The sequence below is a fragment of the Vanessa atalanta genome, chromosome 7 (genome assembly GCF_905147765.1).
Source record: "Vanessa atalanta chromosome 7, ilVanAtal1.2, whole genome shotgun sequence".
NCBI classification, from domain to species: Eukaryota; Metazoa; Arthropoda; class Insecta; order Lepidoptera; family Nymphalidae; genus Vanessa; species Vanessa atalanta.
In genome coordinates this window covers 5784853-5802580 of record NC_061877.1, presented here as the reverse complement: position 1 = coordinate 5802580, position 17728 = coordinate 5784853, and the positions used below count along the sequence as shown (strand labels likewise).

At 31.3% G+C, this 17728-nt stretch overlaps 1 protein-coding gene across 4 annotated transcripts in view; it reads left to right on the top strand.

The window, feature by feature from the left end:
* The window catches only part of LOC125065134 (protein roadkill), a 41436-nt gene that overhangs the window by 19842 nt on the left and 3866 nt on the right, over positions 1–17728 (top strand). For 2 of the 4 annotated variants that reach the window (XM_047672589.1, XM_047672587.1), the window contains 5 exons: positions 3008–3043; positions 11195–11363; positions 14552–14889; positions 16368–16609; positions 17114–17292. In XM_047672589.1, the coding sequence (XP_047528545.1) occupies positions 3039–3043; positions 11195–11363; positions 14552–14889; positions 16368–16609; positions 17114–17292 (933 nt within the window). In that variant the 5' untranslated portion in view covers positions 3008–3038. The remainder of the gene's footprint in view (positions 1–3007; positions 3044–11194; positions 11364–14551; positions 14890–16367; positions 16610–17113; positions 17293–17728) is intronic. The other 2 variants (XM_047672590.1, XM_047672588.1) reach the window with 1 other exon arrangement.

Genomic DNA, 17728 nt, shown 5'->3' with positions numbered 1-17728 from the left:
GCTTTCAATGTACCATCTTTTACCTTGTGCCCCTTACTGTGTAGTGTGACCCGAAACCGACACTGGCCGCAATAGTTAAAATAATTACATACTTTTGTAAACTTTTATGAATGGAAATAAATCATTTATAGGGTATAATATTTTCTATACATATTAGCAATTACGAAACAAACATATTATTTTTTTTATTCTATAATGAATATACACTTGTATTATTTATTGATTTATCTGTATTTTTTTTTATCAAATATGTCATGAAACCAATAAAGCTTATTATACTACTACATTTTTCAAACGTCATTAATTTCTCATGTAGGTCAAATGTATTACGATGTCAAATTTGGCCCCGTTATTCTAGCTGTGTACTAACTGGGTAATTTTGAGGTTCTGATAAATAGATTACTTCTGATTAATTTTTTAAAAACGGAAAAATATTTTATTCTACGCTTGGATTTGATCAGTCGATGAAACGCATTTACTAATTTTAAATTTTGATTATAGTAGACTATATATACATGTCTTGAAAGAAATCTCATCAAGGGATAAGTATGATTTTAATAGTCATTTAATTCTCTCTCTTTATTATTGTATCTGTACATTGTTTCTTGTTCATATGATAAAGTATTAAAAAATATAACAGATTTTTTATAAATAAGCTAGCTAAAAAAATTTGGTCGTTTACAATAAATATAAACCAGGAAGAAAAATATGATATATTTGTTAGTGTTACTATGTTATATTTTTTAAATTGTGGAAAGTATTTGACAAGTAATTTCGAAGATTTTATACTTATATGTTCATTGTTATTATTATTTCATTAATCATTATTTGTTTCCTCCATAAAAAAAATCACTGCTATTTGTTACGAAATAAACTATATTTAATTACAGATAACGAAATATTTTGTCACTAAAAACAATTTCATGGTCAGAACAAAAACTTCACACTTGTTTTGCTTTATATGTAAACATTATTTAAAATTACAGTTATATTTAATCTATCAATTTGACTTTTTGAAACAATAAATCTTTATAATATAGTATATAATGTTACTATAGTAATAATCTATTAATTATATGCTTCTAATAAGCATGAATTTTCAACTAAAAAACTTTACTACAATAATATTACAGAAATCGAACACGATAACAATTTAGATACCGGTTTTCAAATAAATAGTCGTATACATATGTTCTGAATATATTTATTTCAAGGAGTCGCTAATTTGGGAGTTATATATTACACACAAGACGGAAGTATTATGAAACCTCGATAGATTTCGAGGTTCGCGGTCCACCGAAGTAGTCGGCGGGTATAACATTGGTTTAATCCTGTAGCAGAGGTCATGTCAGTTATTAAATTATTATCGCTTTGAGTAGAGTTTTTTTTTAAACATAAAAGATTTACAAGTCTTGTATGACCGCTGATCGCGGCCTCAACCGAGTTTAGCAGATGCTTTCTCGATCGGTGAACCGGGTCGCGTTCTCGATGCCGCTGTTGGTGAGCCGACTTGCTGGTACAGACTGTCTTGGTATATACTCACACACATATATGAATTGTACGCGCCTTTTACGTGCAATATACACCCACATCCATCTGCGCGATGTGTCAGGGCTAGTAAATATTTTAATAACGGATCCATTATTCTTTATACCTATGACCTTTGGATATATACTTGCCAACTATTGTTTAACGTATTTTTTTCTTGGTGTGTAAGTGATACTAGAGTATCAGCATTTGCGAGATTAGATAAAAAAACTTTACATGCAAATATTATTTTTTACCCATCTCACGTCGTGTTGGTTATTTGTATAGTAGGTATATTTTAGACGCCAAGGTCCACCTAATTCGTCCGTTCATGGCGTCATCGCGATTTTCAAGGGTATTTATTTTGTCTAGATTTAAGTCTTAGAATTGAGTTTATTTAATAATGTTTGTCTTAAATATGTATGTATGTATGTATGTATGTATGCTGTAAAAGTGGAAAAATAAATGTAATTAAAAAATCTTTTGTACGACCCCCGCCTACCGGAAAACGTATCATAATTTAAATACAATTTGCAGAGACGACCCTCGCAGATGTTTGAGGAAGTAGGGTCACATAGTTTATATCAGGCCGAAGTCAAGGTCTTTCCAATCTATTTAGTCATCTAGTAATTCATAGGGCAATAAAGTTAGAGGCCAGTAGCACCCGGCCTTTTCATTACCGAATTGCTTAACGTTATTTCGCATTTCCGCGTAGTTGTTTACTCTTCAGTCCCATAATAGCCATAAATTCTCACTGCCCTCACTATCTGTTTGCATATTCGTGGCATAACTATGTAGAACGTGTTGCTGTAGTAGGGCCGAGGTGGCACAGTTTCTCGGTGGAGCTATAAATCAATCCATCCTAGTTATATTAATGTATTATGCGGCTTTACGTTACTGTCGATGTCTTTGCTTTCCAATAGCTGCGTTGCCAAATATTGTCGTTTCATTTCGTGCGCCGAGCGAGTTGCAGATCATACGTCGGTTTCAGTTCCCCGGCGCGACTCCCACTCACGTATGGCACTTGGAATGTTGCATAATCGTCTCGCGTAAACTCTTGCTCTTTGTATTTAAAACGTGTTAAGTGTCCACGTAATCATTTCAAAATTATTTTACTGCCAGTGTTATACGTCACATTGCAATTTGCACATAAGACTTGTTTAGTTTATGTAATGCCAGGGCGTTACAGGAATGCTTATTTTTTAACAATAAAATAAGTTATACATAATTAAAGAGAAACAAACGTAGTAGAACTTAATGGTTTATGATAATTATAACAGCCCTGGTCAAAAGTTCAACCGCTTCAGGTTTGCATTTAATTCGTGAATTGCCGTGTGTCCTCGGCCTCGCCTCGCTTCGCTCGCTTCCGCCTAGAAGCTTATCCTCGCTCGGCGCTGCCAATAATAATCTTTTTGCTAAATGCCTTGATCCTAAACCTTCTTTGAATTCACCTGAATATATTAACGTATTTGCTTTCTAGGTATCAACAACAATCCGCGCGAGCCACTCGAATGAAGTACGTAATAGGTTTAATTTATATTATTTTATTATCTAGGTAACAGATATATAATAAGTATTTACTAACGAACAATTTAATATTCATACACAAAAAATACTCGAATGAATTTCTAAAATCCTGAAAAAGAACATTATCACTTGTTTATTAAATGAATAAGGTGTACATTATATATTAGGTAATAATGTTTTTAAAATGCATGCGCTATGGTTTATACGCTAGGCATAATAGGTTTGCATGTCCGACGTCACTACAATATAGTAAGGTCATGACGTAACGCCAACTCTCCATTATAACCGACAATTGTTCGATTCCTCGCCACGAGGTTGCGCGGGAGGTTAGACCTCTACATATTTCCTCAAATAATATATATAGCCTATGAAAAGAGACAGGACATTCAGATAGGCTTCGAAATACAATCACTGTTAAATTTATTTAAAGACTAAAAGTAAGGATAAATATTGCAATATTTATTATAAAACATATTTTGGGTAAACATTCATATATTATATAGACATAATTTAAAATTATTGTTCTTCATATGTATTTATTTAATTTAAATGTAGGTCCACTTAGTATTAAATATTAATATTAAATTGAGTTACTGTAGAAATGGCAAAATTCACTCAATACGGTGAGATTAACGTGTATAAAAAATACTTTTAAGTAATCAACATTTCCTGTAATTTTATCTTCGTCAATGCCAATTCGATAATATTAGTCGTATCGTGTAATATCGTCGAATTTACTTATATCATCATTTCCTTATTTTTTTGTTACAATTTATCACAACATTAAACGAGATATAATTTTAAAATATTTATAGAAAAAATATATATATTCATTTTATTAAATAAAAGTTTGAAATTAAATGGAAAATGTACAAAATAAGCTCTTCGACGTTACACTGTATAGTGTCGGCATTTTTTGGTCACATTTATCGGGCATAACTAGCAAGAGAATAAATTGTACATAATATAAGTAATGCATTGTTAGCGAGATTCAGTGTTGACGTATTAAAAACTATTCTTACACATATTTTATTTAAATATATTAGTATGAGCGATTTATGTTTTTCGAATCGACGTTTACTTATATATACACGTAGATTGCAATAATTCTTAAATAAATAATACGTTAGTAGAGATTAATACGATTATGATATGTAATGAATAGGTTAAATAAAGTGTTACTAAGAAATAGACATTATTATATATACTACGTAATTACGCTTATGTTAAATAAATAATTTACGATTTGTATTTATAAATAATATTAGTAGGTAAATCAATTTAATTATCCTTATACGTACTAAAATATGCCTTATAATATAATTGTATGATAAATTGTTTATGTTAAAATAAACTATAAATATTATTGAATAAAATTAAATAGTCTTATAAAGACTACTTGAAACTTAATAAAATTCTCTCTATTATCTAGAACACTGTTTAAAGTAGACCTACAGTTGTGAATATTGAAAACAACCAATACTCCTTTACGATTAATATTATTTTATACATATAGACAGGTACAAATTATTCAAATAAGAATAAATGAAAAATTACGATGTATGATAGAATAAATGATATCCTTGAACGTTATCTTCATAATTATGACTTTGTTATCATTGATACTGTAGCTATTGGTTTGGTACAATTCGAGCTTGCACAAGATACTAGACGTCATATTAAAATGCGACAAAAAGTTCAAATTTCTATCTTGTAAGAGATATAGATAATAGTAAATATCAATAAACAGCATACCAGTTTACATCAACGGAAAATTCCTAGAAAATTTTGTGTGTTTAATTTTAGAATTCTATAATAGTTTAATACAAAATATCGTTTGATTTTATCATTTCAATCTTATTTTTAGATTAATATTTATATATGAGATTTTATTTTCATTTGATAATTTATCTTATTCTCTTAAGATTTTCCTCCGTAGAGTGATCTCATTTTCATAACGCTAAAGTATTATTTTATATAGGGTTGATTATATTTACCTACCTATGCTTTGTTTATTTTTCGTAAAATTCAAATTTCAAACGGCATTTTTCTAATTTTAAATTCAATTGTATTCTAATCAAATGACTTATATTGAAAGAAAAAAGGTTTTATAATTTTTTTTATATTAACAACAACAATATTAATAACTTTATGATTTTAATAATAAGGATTTTGTTTTTAGTTAACCATTTTATAGGTTAGTAGTAGTGATGAAAATAGTCTTGCGGATATTTATCGGTTCCACTTTCGTTGACATCTGTCAAGTGTTAACCCTAACTCCGTACATGTAATGCGAACACAATCGTCACAGCACACGTGGCGCGGTCACCTTGTACGTCCTCGTACATCTCGGACAAATAGAGGTGTCATTTATTTCCGCGTTAGCTCGCTCGTCCGCGAAATGTTTATGCTACATAACCTTGCAATTAAACATCTGCCTACGGACAGGTTAAATCCGACTGTTACTATTTATATTAATTTAATGTGTTTGTTAATATCACGTATTCAACTGTATATCACGTATGGATCAGGTCATGTTTTAAAATATTGGGCAATATTGTTTAATAAATCTGATACATTATCTTAGACTAGCGAGCGGTCTTTATGTGATTGGTTTGATATTCAATTTACTTATAAAAAATTCTCGTTTTAAAACAAAGAAACGACTGAATTGTTTTTCACGCATTTGCTTAATTAGTAACATGCAATAGTTTTCAACAAATTATAATAATAATATGATTGAACATAGCGTTAAATAACGAGCTTTGACATTGAGAAGTTATTGTTACAAATTGCCACGGACTATGACGACTGCCATAACCTTGGCAGTATCGTGTGTTTGATTATACACGTCACACCCACGATTCGTTTTAACTGTATCTACATGTTACCATATTGCAATTTTACGTAAATGCACACAAACACATATGTCTTAAAACGTGTGGAAGTCAATGAGCCAGAAAATCTCCATATTTTCTTAGATGTGATTTTAAAAGGGCCTGAGAACAAAAGTTAATAACTACGACTTACAATAAGAAAAATATACTTCCTTGCTTTAAGGCGCTTGCTTGTTTGCTGTTGTCTTTGTTTTTTAATTACACAAGAAAAACATGCCTAAAAGAGTATCTAACGTGTAAATTATGTATCTCGTTAATAAAATCGAGTGTATTTTATTCTGCGGTACCAAAGTACATTTATAATATACATTTACATACATTTATAATCTTTGCTATTCAAATTTAAGTCTAATGTGTAATAAAGCTAATACACATATACACGTACCGATAAAAAACTATTAAATATACTATTATTAATGGTTTGAATTGATTTTTTAACGAAATCTGTACAAAAAACGTTATATTTTAAAGATGGAAACTTAATTACATAATATATGCAGAAATGTCATTCGTCTCATTCTACATAGCCTACATCTGACAGCATCGCTCTTTTGTGCCATATTCAGACGATGAACTGACCTTGTATCCATTTATGTGGTCTATTATCAATTTTCGCTATCTGCTTTAGTGCAGACCGACGAAATATACCACGAATTTATTTATCATAACCGAGGTAACCGAATTTTATAAAAAAATTAAAATCCATGACATCAAAACTTATTTATTGGTAGTAGTTAGTTTGTATAGTAACTATAACAAAAACACGCTTAGTAGTAATAGTACTAATGAGATTTTACTATTATTAAATGCAGTAATAAAAGCAGTAATTATTCAAGATTTTATTAGTTTAATAGTGTGTTAATATTTAAATAATATAAATGTAATATATATAAAAGTACGAGACGCGAATTTGAAATAAATGATACGAATGCATGATATCACAGGAGTTTGTTCGATAAACAATCCGTCCTTCAAGCAGCCCAGTCGAGGACCCTATTGTCAGGTCGTCCTCAGGACGTCTGAGTCACAGCACGCAGTTGTCGTTAAGAGGGCATTGCTCACTTGGTTACTCCCCCCTGCAGTGGCACGTCCGCTGCATCATTGAGACATCGCTTGGAAAAAATTATATCGCACACCTATTTGCGATCATTGTTCTACGTCCTAATTTTGTTGCCATTGTCTTTAGCAAATCGTTATTATTCATTGCCGATTTGTAAAACAGTGCTATATTGTTCACCATTTATGTCCTGTTATTATAAGTATTCGTCAATAAACCATATTATTAATGATATGATTGAAAACGATTATTGATGCCAAATATCATTTTTTTCGCTACAGCCAGGGATAGATTTCGTTTTTTGTTTGATATAACATTATTGCAAAATATTGTTTAAAACAATATAAATAGATTCATAATATACATTTTTTTTTAAATGATCGGACTCACACGTTTTCTTTTTTTTTTTTTAATCTAAAAGATTTTCTGAAGTGTTGCCACTATTCTGTATTAAAGTAATTTGACATATTTCTGTTGAATAAGATAATTATATTACAAGAACGTCCCGAGGGCTTTAAATATAGAAGAAGATACTAGCAGGTCGGATGACATCTATAATAAGACCCCGGGAGACCGATGAAACGTGTGTCGGTGATTGCTCAAGCTTTTACCGGTTGTTGACTTCTCAAAACGGCCGTATATTTAAAAATTCTCTAAATAAATTTAACTTTGTAATGAACTTCTTACCTTCTACGTTTTTAAAAATATTTTAGTTAATTGTAGTGGCGTGGGACGTGAGTGCTCAATAGAAAACTTCTAACATTATTATACATAGATGACTTTTAATTAATCTTTTTGTAATATAATCTTCTGTTTAAACGAATGGAATACTATTTACGTTTGTCTAAGATAACTTAGATAGAAATGAATGTGGAAAATAAAACCAAACTGATATGGTACTTCAGCTATTGTTAACGATAATAGGAGCGGTTTAACTGAAACTAGATGTAGGTCGGTCGGGCCGCTCTACTTGCCACAGTGGCAAATTTGTTAGTCGACCTCGAACAGATCGCTTATATCGGATATCTTATCAGTATTCGTTGCTATGAAAAATTGACCACCTAAAGTCGAAACTGAAACATTTTTACATGGAAATTTTGGCGATATAGGAGAAGTGTATATGCGCGCAAATATACGGCTTTTATAATAATAGTTTTATCTAAAATATCTTTATTGTATTAATTACATTATCCAAATTTGTTTCATAGTATTATATTTGATTTTTTATTATATCATTGTCAACACGTAATCTTAGTTGAATTTATTTCATTCTGCCATTTAGTCAGATCGTCTTCCATCAACATCTTAACTTTCTGGGTCGTACTGATTAATAAAATTAATGAAACCTACTTTTGTTAGTGACTCGTTGGACAGTTTTTGCGCTGATGTCTGTAATGCGTTACACGTTAATCGCGGTTTGTTACAATAACTGTTTCCCTTTGTCCTCGTTTTGCATGAACGACGCATTAGCCTTTTTTCTTTAGGTTTATTGCGCTTGTTTTTATTTATAACATGGCGATACCTACAATTAATTGTACATATAATTTAATCGTCAAGTTTAATAAACTAAAAAGTGTTTATATATTTTTTTTAATTAACGATTGTTACATAAGTTCTAAAATTCACTAATATGGTTGGTAATTTTCATTGAAACAGACATTTTAATGTAAATTGATATTTTTTATATTTTTTTTATTACACAAATGAGCGTTCATATTGTAGATCAATTTTCTCGCAACTTAGTGGTTTCATTACCAGGTAGGGCTGCGGCCTGGACGTTTCGCTCGCCCTAATAAATTACCGGGGCACACAGCTGCTGAACGTTGAACAAAGCCACCGCGCGCGAGCCGTGAACGGATGCAGTGTGGTGATGAAACTGACACAGATTCTAACGTGTATTTGGTAATCGAACTACAGTTCGTGAAAGTCTCGCAGGACGGCAATATCTTGCATTGTAACGTCCCACTTCGATATACTCTCGACTTTTTGATGACACCGAAACCTAAAAGCAAAAATATACTTAAATTACTTGTAAGTCTTCTTAAGCCATGAAGTTATTGTTCACTAACGGGTACATCGCTGCCCGCCTACTGTAACGAACGAACGAAAATTTGTTCGCGGCCCAGATTTAGGATGCGAAATCGCAATTGTTGATCGGCGTATTACGACGTTGCTACATTTTTGCCTTGCATTCTATTCCATGAGAATTTTCAAGTATTACCATTAGGCCACTAGGTCACTAGTTAGCATACCTTCTAATTGCAACGTTGATTTATTATTACTTATATCCAGGTATTAATTTCAAATACGTTCATGGATTGGCTATATCGATAAAATTAAGTGAGGTTTCAAATTGCCCTCTTGAATATTTATTATATTCTCTATGCTATTTATCAGAAATGTTACTTTAATAATAAGCTGTTAATTTTAATCTAAAATTTTCATTTTTTTACTGTGATATTTGTATCTCAAAAGACATGTTGTAATCCAGAATCTCTTTGTTAATCGCCATAAATGTCCTCTTCACTAGTGTTCCCAACCTAACCCAAAGTATGATGCGATATTGCAACCTCTGCAAGGGATACACTATCCTGGAATTGTGACTTTCTCGTTGAGAATTTATGACCGTCTCGTAGCCTGTGCCTCATGTTTTGTGAAGGTATTGGATCCTTCTCCATTGCCGTACACTTTGGATTCTTTCTCTATTTTTATGTTGGAAAGGTCTGAGTCTTTGAGATAGCACATATAGCGTATACGTACTTATTTTCAGGCACTTTATTACTTTACTGGATACACAACATTAGACAACTTGTCATACAGTGGACTATAAATTTAGGCGAATATAAAAACTTAAAGAGTAAAATCTTAAAACTTGATATACTAATATGGTAATACCACTCATAACATATATTAAGATATTATTGTGTATAAGTTTATTACAATACCTACAGTCTATCTTAATTCCTTCGTTGCCGTAACGAAAATTGAGATCTAACACAACAGTTCGTGGAAGACTAGCGGAAGCTGAGACATAAGCACATGTATCGATTAGTGCCAGTGCAGTTTGTGAATGTTGACTTTGAGTCATATCCAAAGAACTTTCAATTAATGTTTGTCAACAATTCAGTTCCAAAGTAAATTGTTTCTATTGCCTCATTACCTTAACTACTAATACTTTGTGCAGTTTAATTACTAATTCATTATTAACTTTACTATTTATATATGAGGAAGATAATACGCAAATAAATTATGGCCGTTAGGTAATTGTATGCACAGCACATCAGACACTTTGTTATTTAAAAAAAAGTTAAAGTGTATAATATAAGTATCTGGACGGCTGTGCTTCGCTCGGCCCTATGTATAGTTCGTCGGTCAATTACGTTTCTTTTTGGGCTGAATGTTTAGTTTTTTATTTAAGATTTTTAAAAATATAAACTTAGGAAGCAAATTAATCTAAAGGTCAGTACTTATACACAATCATTTCTTTTAAAGTATTTGTAATTTAAGTTGTATTAATAAATTGAATAACATATTACAAGCTCCAGTAGAAACTGTTATAATACATACCTACCACAAATTCTAATAAAGATATTTATAATGCAATAATACGAAAATGTGATTAATGTGATAAACATCTATATAAATTAATATCTGTTTATTTATGCCGTATGCGTTCTTATACCATTCATTCGATGGCAATATAAGTCTGGAGTGTTGTTGTGCATACATCTTTACATTTTTCTGACACACTACCATAGAAAACGTATCGGATAATTTTATGCAAAAAGTGATTAAAGATGCGTTACAATTAATGCCTTTTATTAGTGTTATAAATGTGGATACACTTTTCAATCGCTAACGTTTGTCCTTACAATTAGCTAAACCGTTGGCGTTATCTAAATCGTTACATATGTATCTAATTATAATTAGAGTGCGTTACGTACTATATTCTTAAGTGAGAATTAAAACAGCTGGTATACTATATTTTTCCTCGTACGGGTTATACCTATATGTATATATATCTTAAATCAGACTAGTGCTGAAAATAGTTTAATAATTTTATGTATTTATTTTAAAAGTTTTCAGCAATTGGCATCGATTACAAATAATTAAGATTCTGACATGTCACGATCACCCATTCATCACCTGATTGAAGTATGCATATTGAACGTCACCCGCGTTGCAGGCTCGGGTCGGGCAGCGAGTGTGGCGGTGGGGGGTCGGGCGGCGGCGCGCCCGCTCCACAGTCGGCGCGCGTGTCCTCCAACGGCGCCGGCGGGATGGCGGTGAGCCGCGTGCCCAGCCCGTTGCACGACGGGAACACGCCCGTTGCGGAAAACTGGTGCTTTACACAGGTATACACCCAACCTGCATCATTACTTTTAGACTTAAGTACCGGTACCACCAACTGATCTCAGGCTTAGAGCAGCAAGCTGTTAAGATCGAGATATTGTAAGTATTTTAATCTTGGGTTGTTGTTGCAATAATAAACTATGAAGTCTCTGAAATATGTCGTTAGCATGTCATATAGGATATTACTTTCAGTATTTTGCAAGATCTTATTTACACCTGTTAGTGGGATCTGGTACCTGAATTTTAAACAAGTTCTGTCCAACCGCCAGAGCTAGGACTTTGGTACTTTCGGTGCTAGTTCCAATACAATCAGGTATTCTAAAATTTAATCGTTTTATATGAACATGGGTTGATTATTTATTCAAGTAGTATATTTTTTACTAGTTTTTAATTAATTACTTTTTGTGTTGGTAATTGTATTTAATACTAGATTTCGTCTGATTTCGTACGAGTAAAATAGACTATATCTTAAGGAATAAGTCATATGATATAAATTAAAAAAAAAATATGCGAAAATTCCAAACAATAATTAAAACATTAAAATAGGTTAAAAACTTTTAAAAAAATTATGATAGGTGACCCTTGTAATATTTTATATCAAAATCAGTAAAGCCGTCTAAAGGTAAAATGACGAACTCACGTACACCGGAATTTTAAAACAAAAAATAAAGTAGGTATCTGATACCTAAGTACAGACACGAAACGTTTCGCCTAATCAATAAAGCTATACTTGAACATCAAGGCTACAAAGATTTTATAATCTAGTTATCACGAAAATATTATCTGCTGCTGACCTTACAAAAGACAAAATTACAAGGATCGTCACCTAAAAAATTAGTTCAAAACCTACAGCGGAGCCAATTAAGTTCACTCGTGCGTCTGTTTCGGCGTCACGGGCCTCTAACCTGTAAACAACTATACTAAATAGCTAAATTAATCTTTAGCTTAGTCTGTTTTTATAACGTAAATTTCAACAACGAATACCTTTACTTATGTTAAACTCCAAATAAAATATTACAGCTACATAACGGATATCTTAATTTCTCATGTCACTAATTCCACATTTGTGTAGTTTCTTTCAAACTGAAATCATATAAATTAAAATTAATGATAATACTGTTTACCAGGGTCGTTATCTTTGCTCTTGAAATATTACGTGTAACGACGATTGTGTTAATATGAACATTAACAAGGAAGTAAATACGAACGTGTGTGATATTGTATTAAGGCGGCCATGACTCGTATATAAAGATAATAGTGCTGGTTTTGTGATATGCTAATTTATTGCGTCTATAATTATTTTGAATATACATGAAAACATTAATTATGCAATTTATTTTAAAATAATTATAGTTTTTGTTAAATCGACATTCAATTAGCAACATCATTGAAATTGTAACATTCTAATAAAAATGTATTCGTTAATTTTTTCTACCTCCTTTACAAGGATATGAACTAAACTTATTTTAACGATTTCTGAAACAATAAAAGGGTAATCTTAAGTAAAATGTGAAACCTAATTTTATTTCCTGTCACACGAACAAAACAAGAACTGACAAAATTAGAACGACCGTTGAACAAGTTAGATGGCGACCTGGTATTATCTTTTTTGGTACTTTTTGCCAAAATCTATTTGGTTCGCTAAAGATAACGGTGTTTCAAGAGAAACGTTTCAAGCAGCGGTACGCTTACTTATTAAGGTAGCTTCGTTGTCAATGCTATAATATATAACTGTATTTTAGTTGAATATGTCTTCGGATTATTTATATATAGATGCAGTTTGCATTATTTGCGTTCTAATTAATAGCGTATGATTAATCAAATTACCAGTCGCTTCCTTGTACATTCATGGAATATTACGTAGCTAAGAACCGAGCACGTGCAATCGCGCTCGTCATATACAAAGATTCACGTTGCGTTGTTCAGATCGACACGTTTTAAATTAAAACACGCAATTGTTATTTAGAAATGTAATGAAAACTCTTTTATTTGAACACGCAGATTTTTTTTTTACTTTGTTTTATCTATTACGTCATATTCCATGCATTTAAGTTCACTAAAAACTTAGAATGTACATGTTTATTTATTATAGTGTACAATATCATAGCATTTTAAGTATATTTTAGTGTTCTGAAAGCAATTATAGTATTTTATCATTAAGAAATTCAGCACAGACAAGGAAAACTGATTTACATAAAACCCGATATTAACTTTTTCAAATTGTTAGTAAATTTTAGCGATATTTATTAAAAAATATAAATGAAAAAAAAATACATGTGATCATTGTAGCTAGTTAGGACTTGGTTTTTGCGATTGGTATAAGTGTAATCCAAGACAGCGGGGATGATGCGGGCGGCCTTGGAGCGGGTCGGTGACCGGGCGAAGACCTCAGCAGCACCGCAAGTCGGCAAGCCAAGCAACGGTCGGGGGCAACGACCAGTTCCAAGCGTCGACAAACCGCCTAGTCCTGACCTCCAGTAGCCCATGTGCCCACCTCGGCCATACTTGGGCCCCGACACGTGTACTGCGATTCACTCGATCCACGTTATATGATATTTGCAAAATTATCAACAAACACTTTGTCATTCAATATTGCTAATACCGACTTTAATTAACTCTTCAGTACGTTTAGAAGATATTTATATAAAAGGTATAGAAATTTAAAATATTATTTTCGAAACCTGCATATACCAATTGTAAGTCCAGATGAATAACATCATTCAAAATTCCTCAAAACAAATTACGCAAACATCCAACGTAATGAAATTGGCGAATTGTTTATGTCTTTATATATCGCTCGTAAATCAATAACCTCGCCGCATAATACCAAACTAAAAGGATTTACATACATACATATGACAGTTTATATGGTGTTTTGTTTATCGTAAATAAGTAGTTAATGTTCAAAGCGACCACTTGTTTCGTAGTTATCGAAGGCGATAAAAAGTATACCACAACACACAAAGGATGTGGTTTTGCCGTGGTCCGGAGACATCAATATACTATATGTATCATATATAATTACAAACAGGTATAATGAGCTCATTACTTTTGTATTTTTTCGTCCACGGCTCCTCTTCTTATACTACAAACTTATAATAATATGGTTACTTGTATACGTATATAGTGATTTTATAAAAGTTGAATAGAATCTGTAACATCTATAAAATTTATATTTCTTTTGTTTCAGGTCAAAGTGGTGAAGTTCAGTTATATGTGGACAATAAATAATTTTAGTTTTTGTAGAGAAGAGATGGGTGAAGTGTTAAAATCATCGACATTTTCAGCCGGTGCTAGTGATAAGTTAAAATGGTGTCTTCGCGTAAATCCCAAAGGACTCGATGAAGAGAGCAAAGACTATTTATCGTTATATTTATTATTAGTGTCGTGTAATAAATCAGAAGTTCGAGCAAAATTTAAATTTTCAATATTAAACGCGAAAAGAGAAGAAACAAAAGCAATGGAATCACAACGTGCATACAGATTCGTCCAAGGCAAAGACTGGGGATTCAAAAAGTTTATCAGAAGGTGAGTTTTATGTTATTTTTATTTATCTTTTGCAGATAACTTTACGTTATAAGAATATAAATAATAACTATGTTTTTCGTCATTTTAAATTCGAACTCTTTCGGATATTTCGTACACAAATTATATTTTTTCGATGTAATAAAATTTCTCAAACATTTCATGAAAGCAAAATAAATATGACATTTAAAGCAGTAACAAAGGATTGTGCTGACTGACGACGAATTATTTTTAAATGAATAAAGTGGTTCTTCTAATAAATGGAATTCAAATTACAAACGAACCGTTGTATCGAACGAACTAACGGAGATAACGCATACGGAAGAATGATAAAAGATAAATATCAGGGCAGAATATAGATAACTTAAAATATCAAGCCGTATTTACGACAAAAATACATAAATGATAAATATGTTATATTATATAAGTCAAAGGCATAAAGTACATTGTAAAAACATTTAACAAATATACATAATACATTTCCCCACAGAAAAAATAACACTCTCTTTTAAAATAGTTTATTAATTCTATGAACGATTAACTAAAACAGTTCAAAGAGAATTATATGTATTTAAATATTTTTTATCCGATTATAGTCTTCTAAGTTTTTTATATATTTTAAATTGTTTCGATCAACGTTCGTATTGTGAGACTTCCGCAAGTTGAAACGTTATAGGAATATTGATAACATTAGCACTTCTGCGAACATACATTTATACAACTTCTTTATCAAGTTAGGAAATTTTGTTATTTTTTTTTTGTTTACGTTGACGTCGTTCTAAAACAGATTACTTACAGTCCAACGTGGCTTGCACAATTTTAAACGTGAATAAGTTTTCGAAAAGGTTAAAGATCAATTTTCTCTGAGAAATATTTCAACATTGAAAAACTTTTCTATTCAAATTATTTTTTGCTTATTTTTAGTTTAGTTATATAATATTTAATAATATGCTATTATTATTGATATATTCCAAAATGTTACATTTATTTTGTCTAAAATGTTCGACCTTCATATAAGTATAAATAAGGGTTTTTGTAAACAAACACAATAATGCTCTTATAAACCTCATTACACATACAATAAACACGATAAAATGAAACATAATAATTTTGCAACAAAAATGATTCAATACTTAATTCGAATTTTCACACTCGTCATTGGCCAGTTTGGTGTGAGCACCACTAACTTACCAAGTGTTCTACCTCTAAACACCGGCTTTCTATTGCTGTATTCCAGTTAAATTCTGGGTGAGCCTTTGTAATTACAGGCACATGAGTTATAACATTTTAGATCTCTTGGTTGGCGGCGCCGTAACGGTGTAATAAATGGTTAATATATTTTCCAATGCAAGTATTTTTTATATTATTGACCACTTACCATCATGTAGCCTATTTGATCGATAGTACCTTCTTAAAAAATAATGCGAATGATAATGATAATATGTATATCGACTTTAATGATTTATTATTTTCAATTATAGAGATTTCCTATTGGACGAAGCGAACGGCCTTCTACCAGAAGACAAACTGACGATATTCTGTGAGGTGTCAGTTGTCGCAGACAGCATTAATATTAGCGGACAAAGTAACGTGGTTCAGTTCAAAGTACCAGAGTGCCGGTTGTCAGACGACTTGGGCGCGTTATTTGACAATGAAAGGTTCTCAGATGTCACGTTAGCGGTAGGAGGAAGGGAGTTTCAAGCACACAAAGCAATATTAGCAGGTAATTACAATATGATATTTATTTTATAATAATTGTTTAATGCACTTTTTTGGTGGTCTTTCTTGATGATTAAAAATCTTTTAATTGCTTTATAGAAATTTCTAAAATAATGAAATTATAATTAAGTTTATTATGTCTTATAAGTTGTACCTGAATGTAGGTATAAATAAGGGGTATGATATTAAAAGACAAACACAATTTTCCTAGACCTCATAATAAACAATAAATTGGGAAATTAAACAATGGCGTTAGTTACTAAACATTCTATAAGCGGGATTCCCTTTTAAACTAAAACAGTAATTTCCCTCAGTGATACACATTGTTTTTAATAATATTCCAGTAATAACCTATTTCATAAAACGATTTAAATATATGCATTGAACTTGCTAATAAAAATATTCGTTGTTAGGTTATCATTTATAATGTTGGATTTTCTATTGTTATTATTACATTAATTATCGAATTGTTAACATAATTTTAATCGTATGTAAAAATATCTTTCAGCGCGGAGTCCTGTATTTGCGGCGATGTTTGAACACGAAATGGAAGAAAGAAAAAGAAATCGAGTAGACATTACAGATGTTGATCACGAAGTTCTACGGGAGATGTTAAGATTCATATACACAGATCGCGCGCCAAATCTTGACAAAATGGCGGACGATTTATTAGCGGCAGCAGACAAGGTATTAAATGTTGAATGTTATTATATACCTTTGAAATTAATAATTAATTTGTAAATATTCGCCAAGATGCCAATGGCTAAGTTTAAAATGGTAAGTTAGTAACATACTATTTGAGTATATTTATATGTGATCGCACTGGACTCATGTTACGTGTTTAACTTTTTTTTTTAAATGTTTGGAGGTAATGATTAAAATTCAAAAAGCTGAGTCCAAATACTAAAAATTGATTAATAGGAATTTAAATGTAATGTAAACGAATTAAAATATTGTAATAGTAGTTATATTTATATATATTTTGGTTTTACGGTAAAGGAATATTTTAAGTATTAAGAAGAAAATTCATCGTTTCAGTAATTTCTTATTATTCTGTAATAACAAAAACGGTATGCTTGTTAAATAGGTATGTATTACGTAATATAATGGAACCTTGACTTTG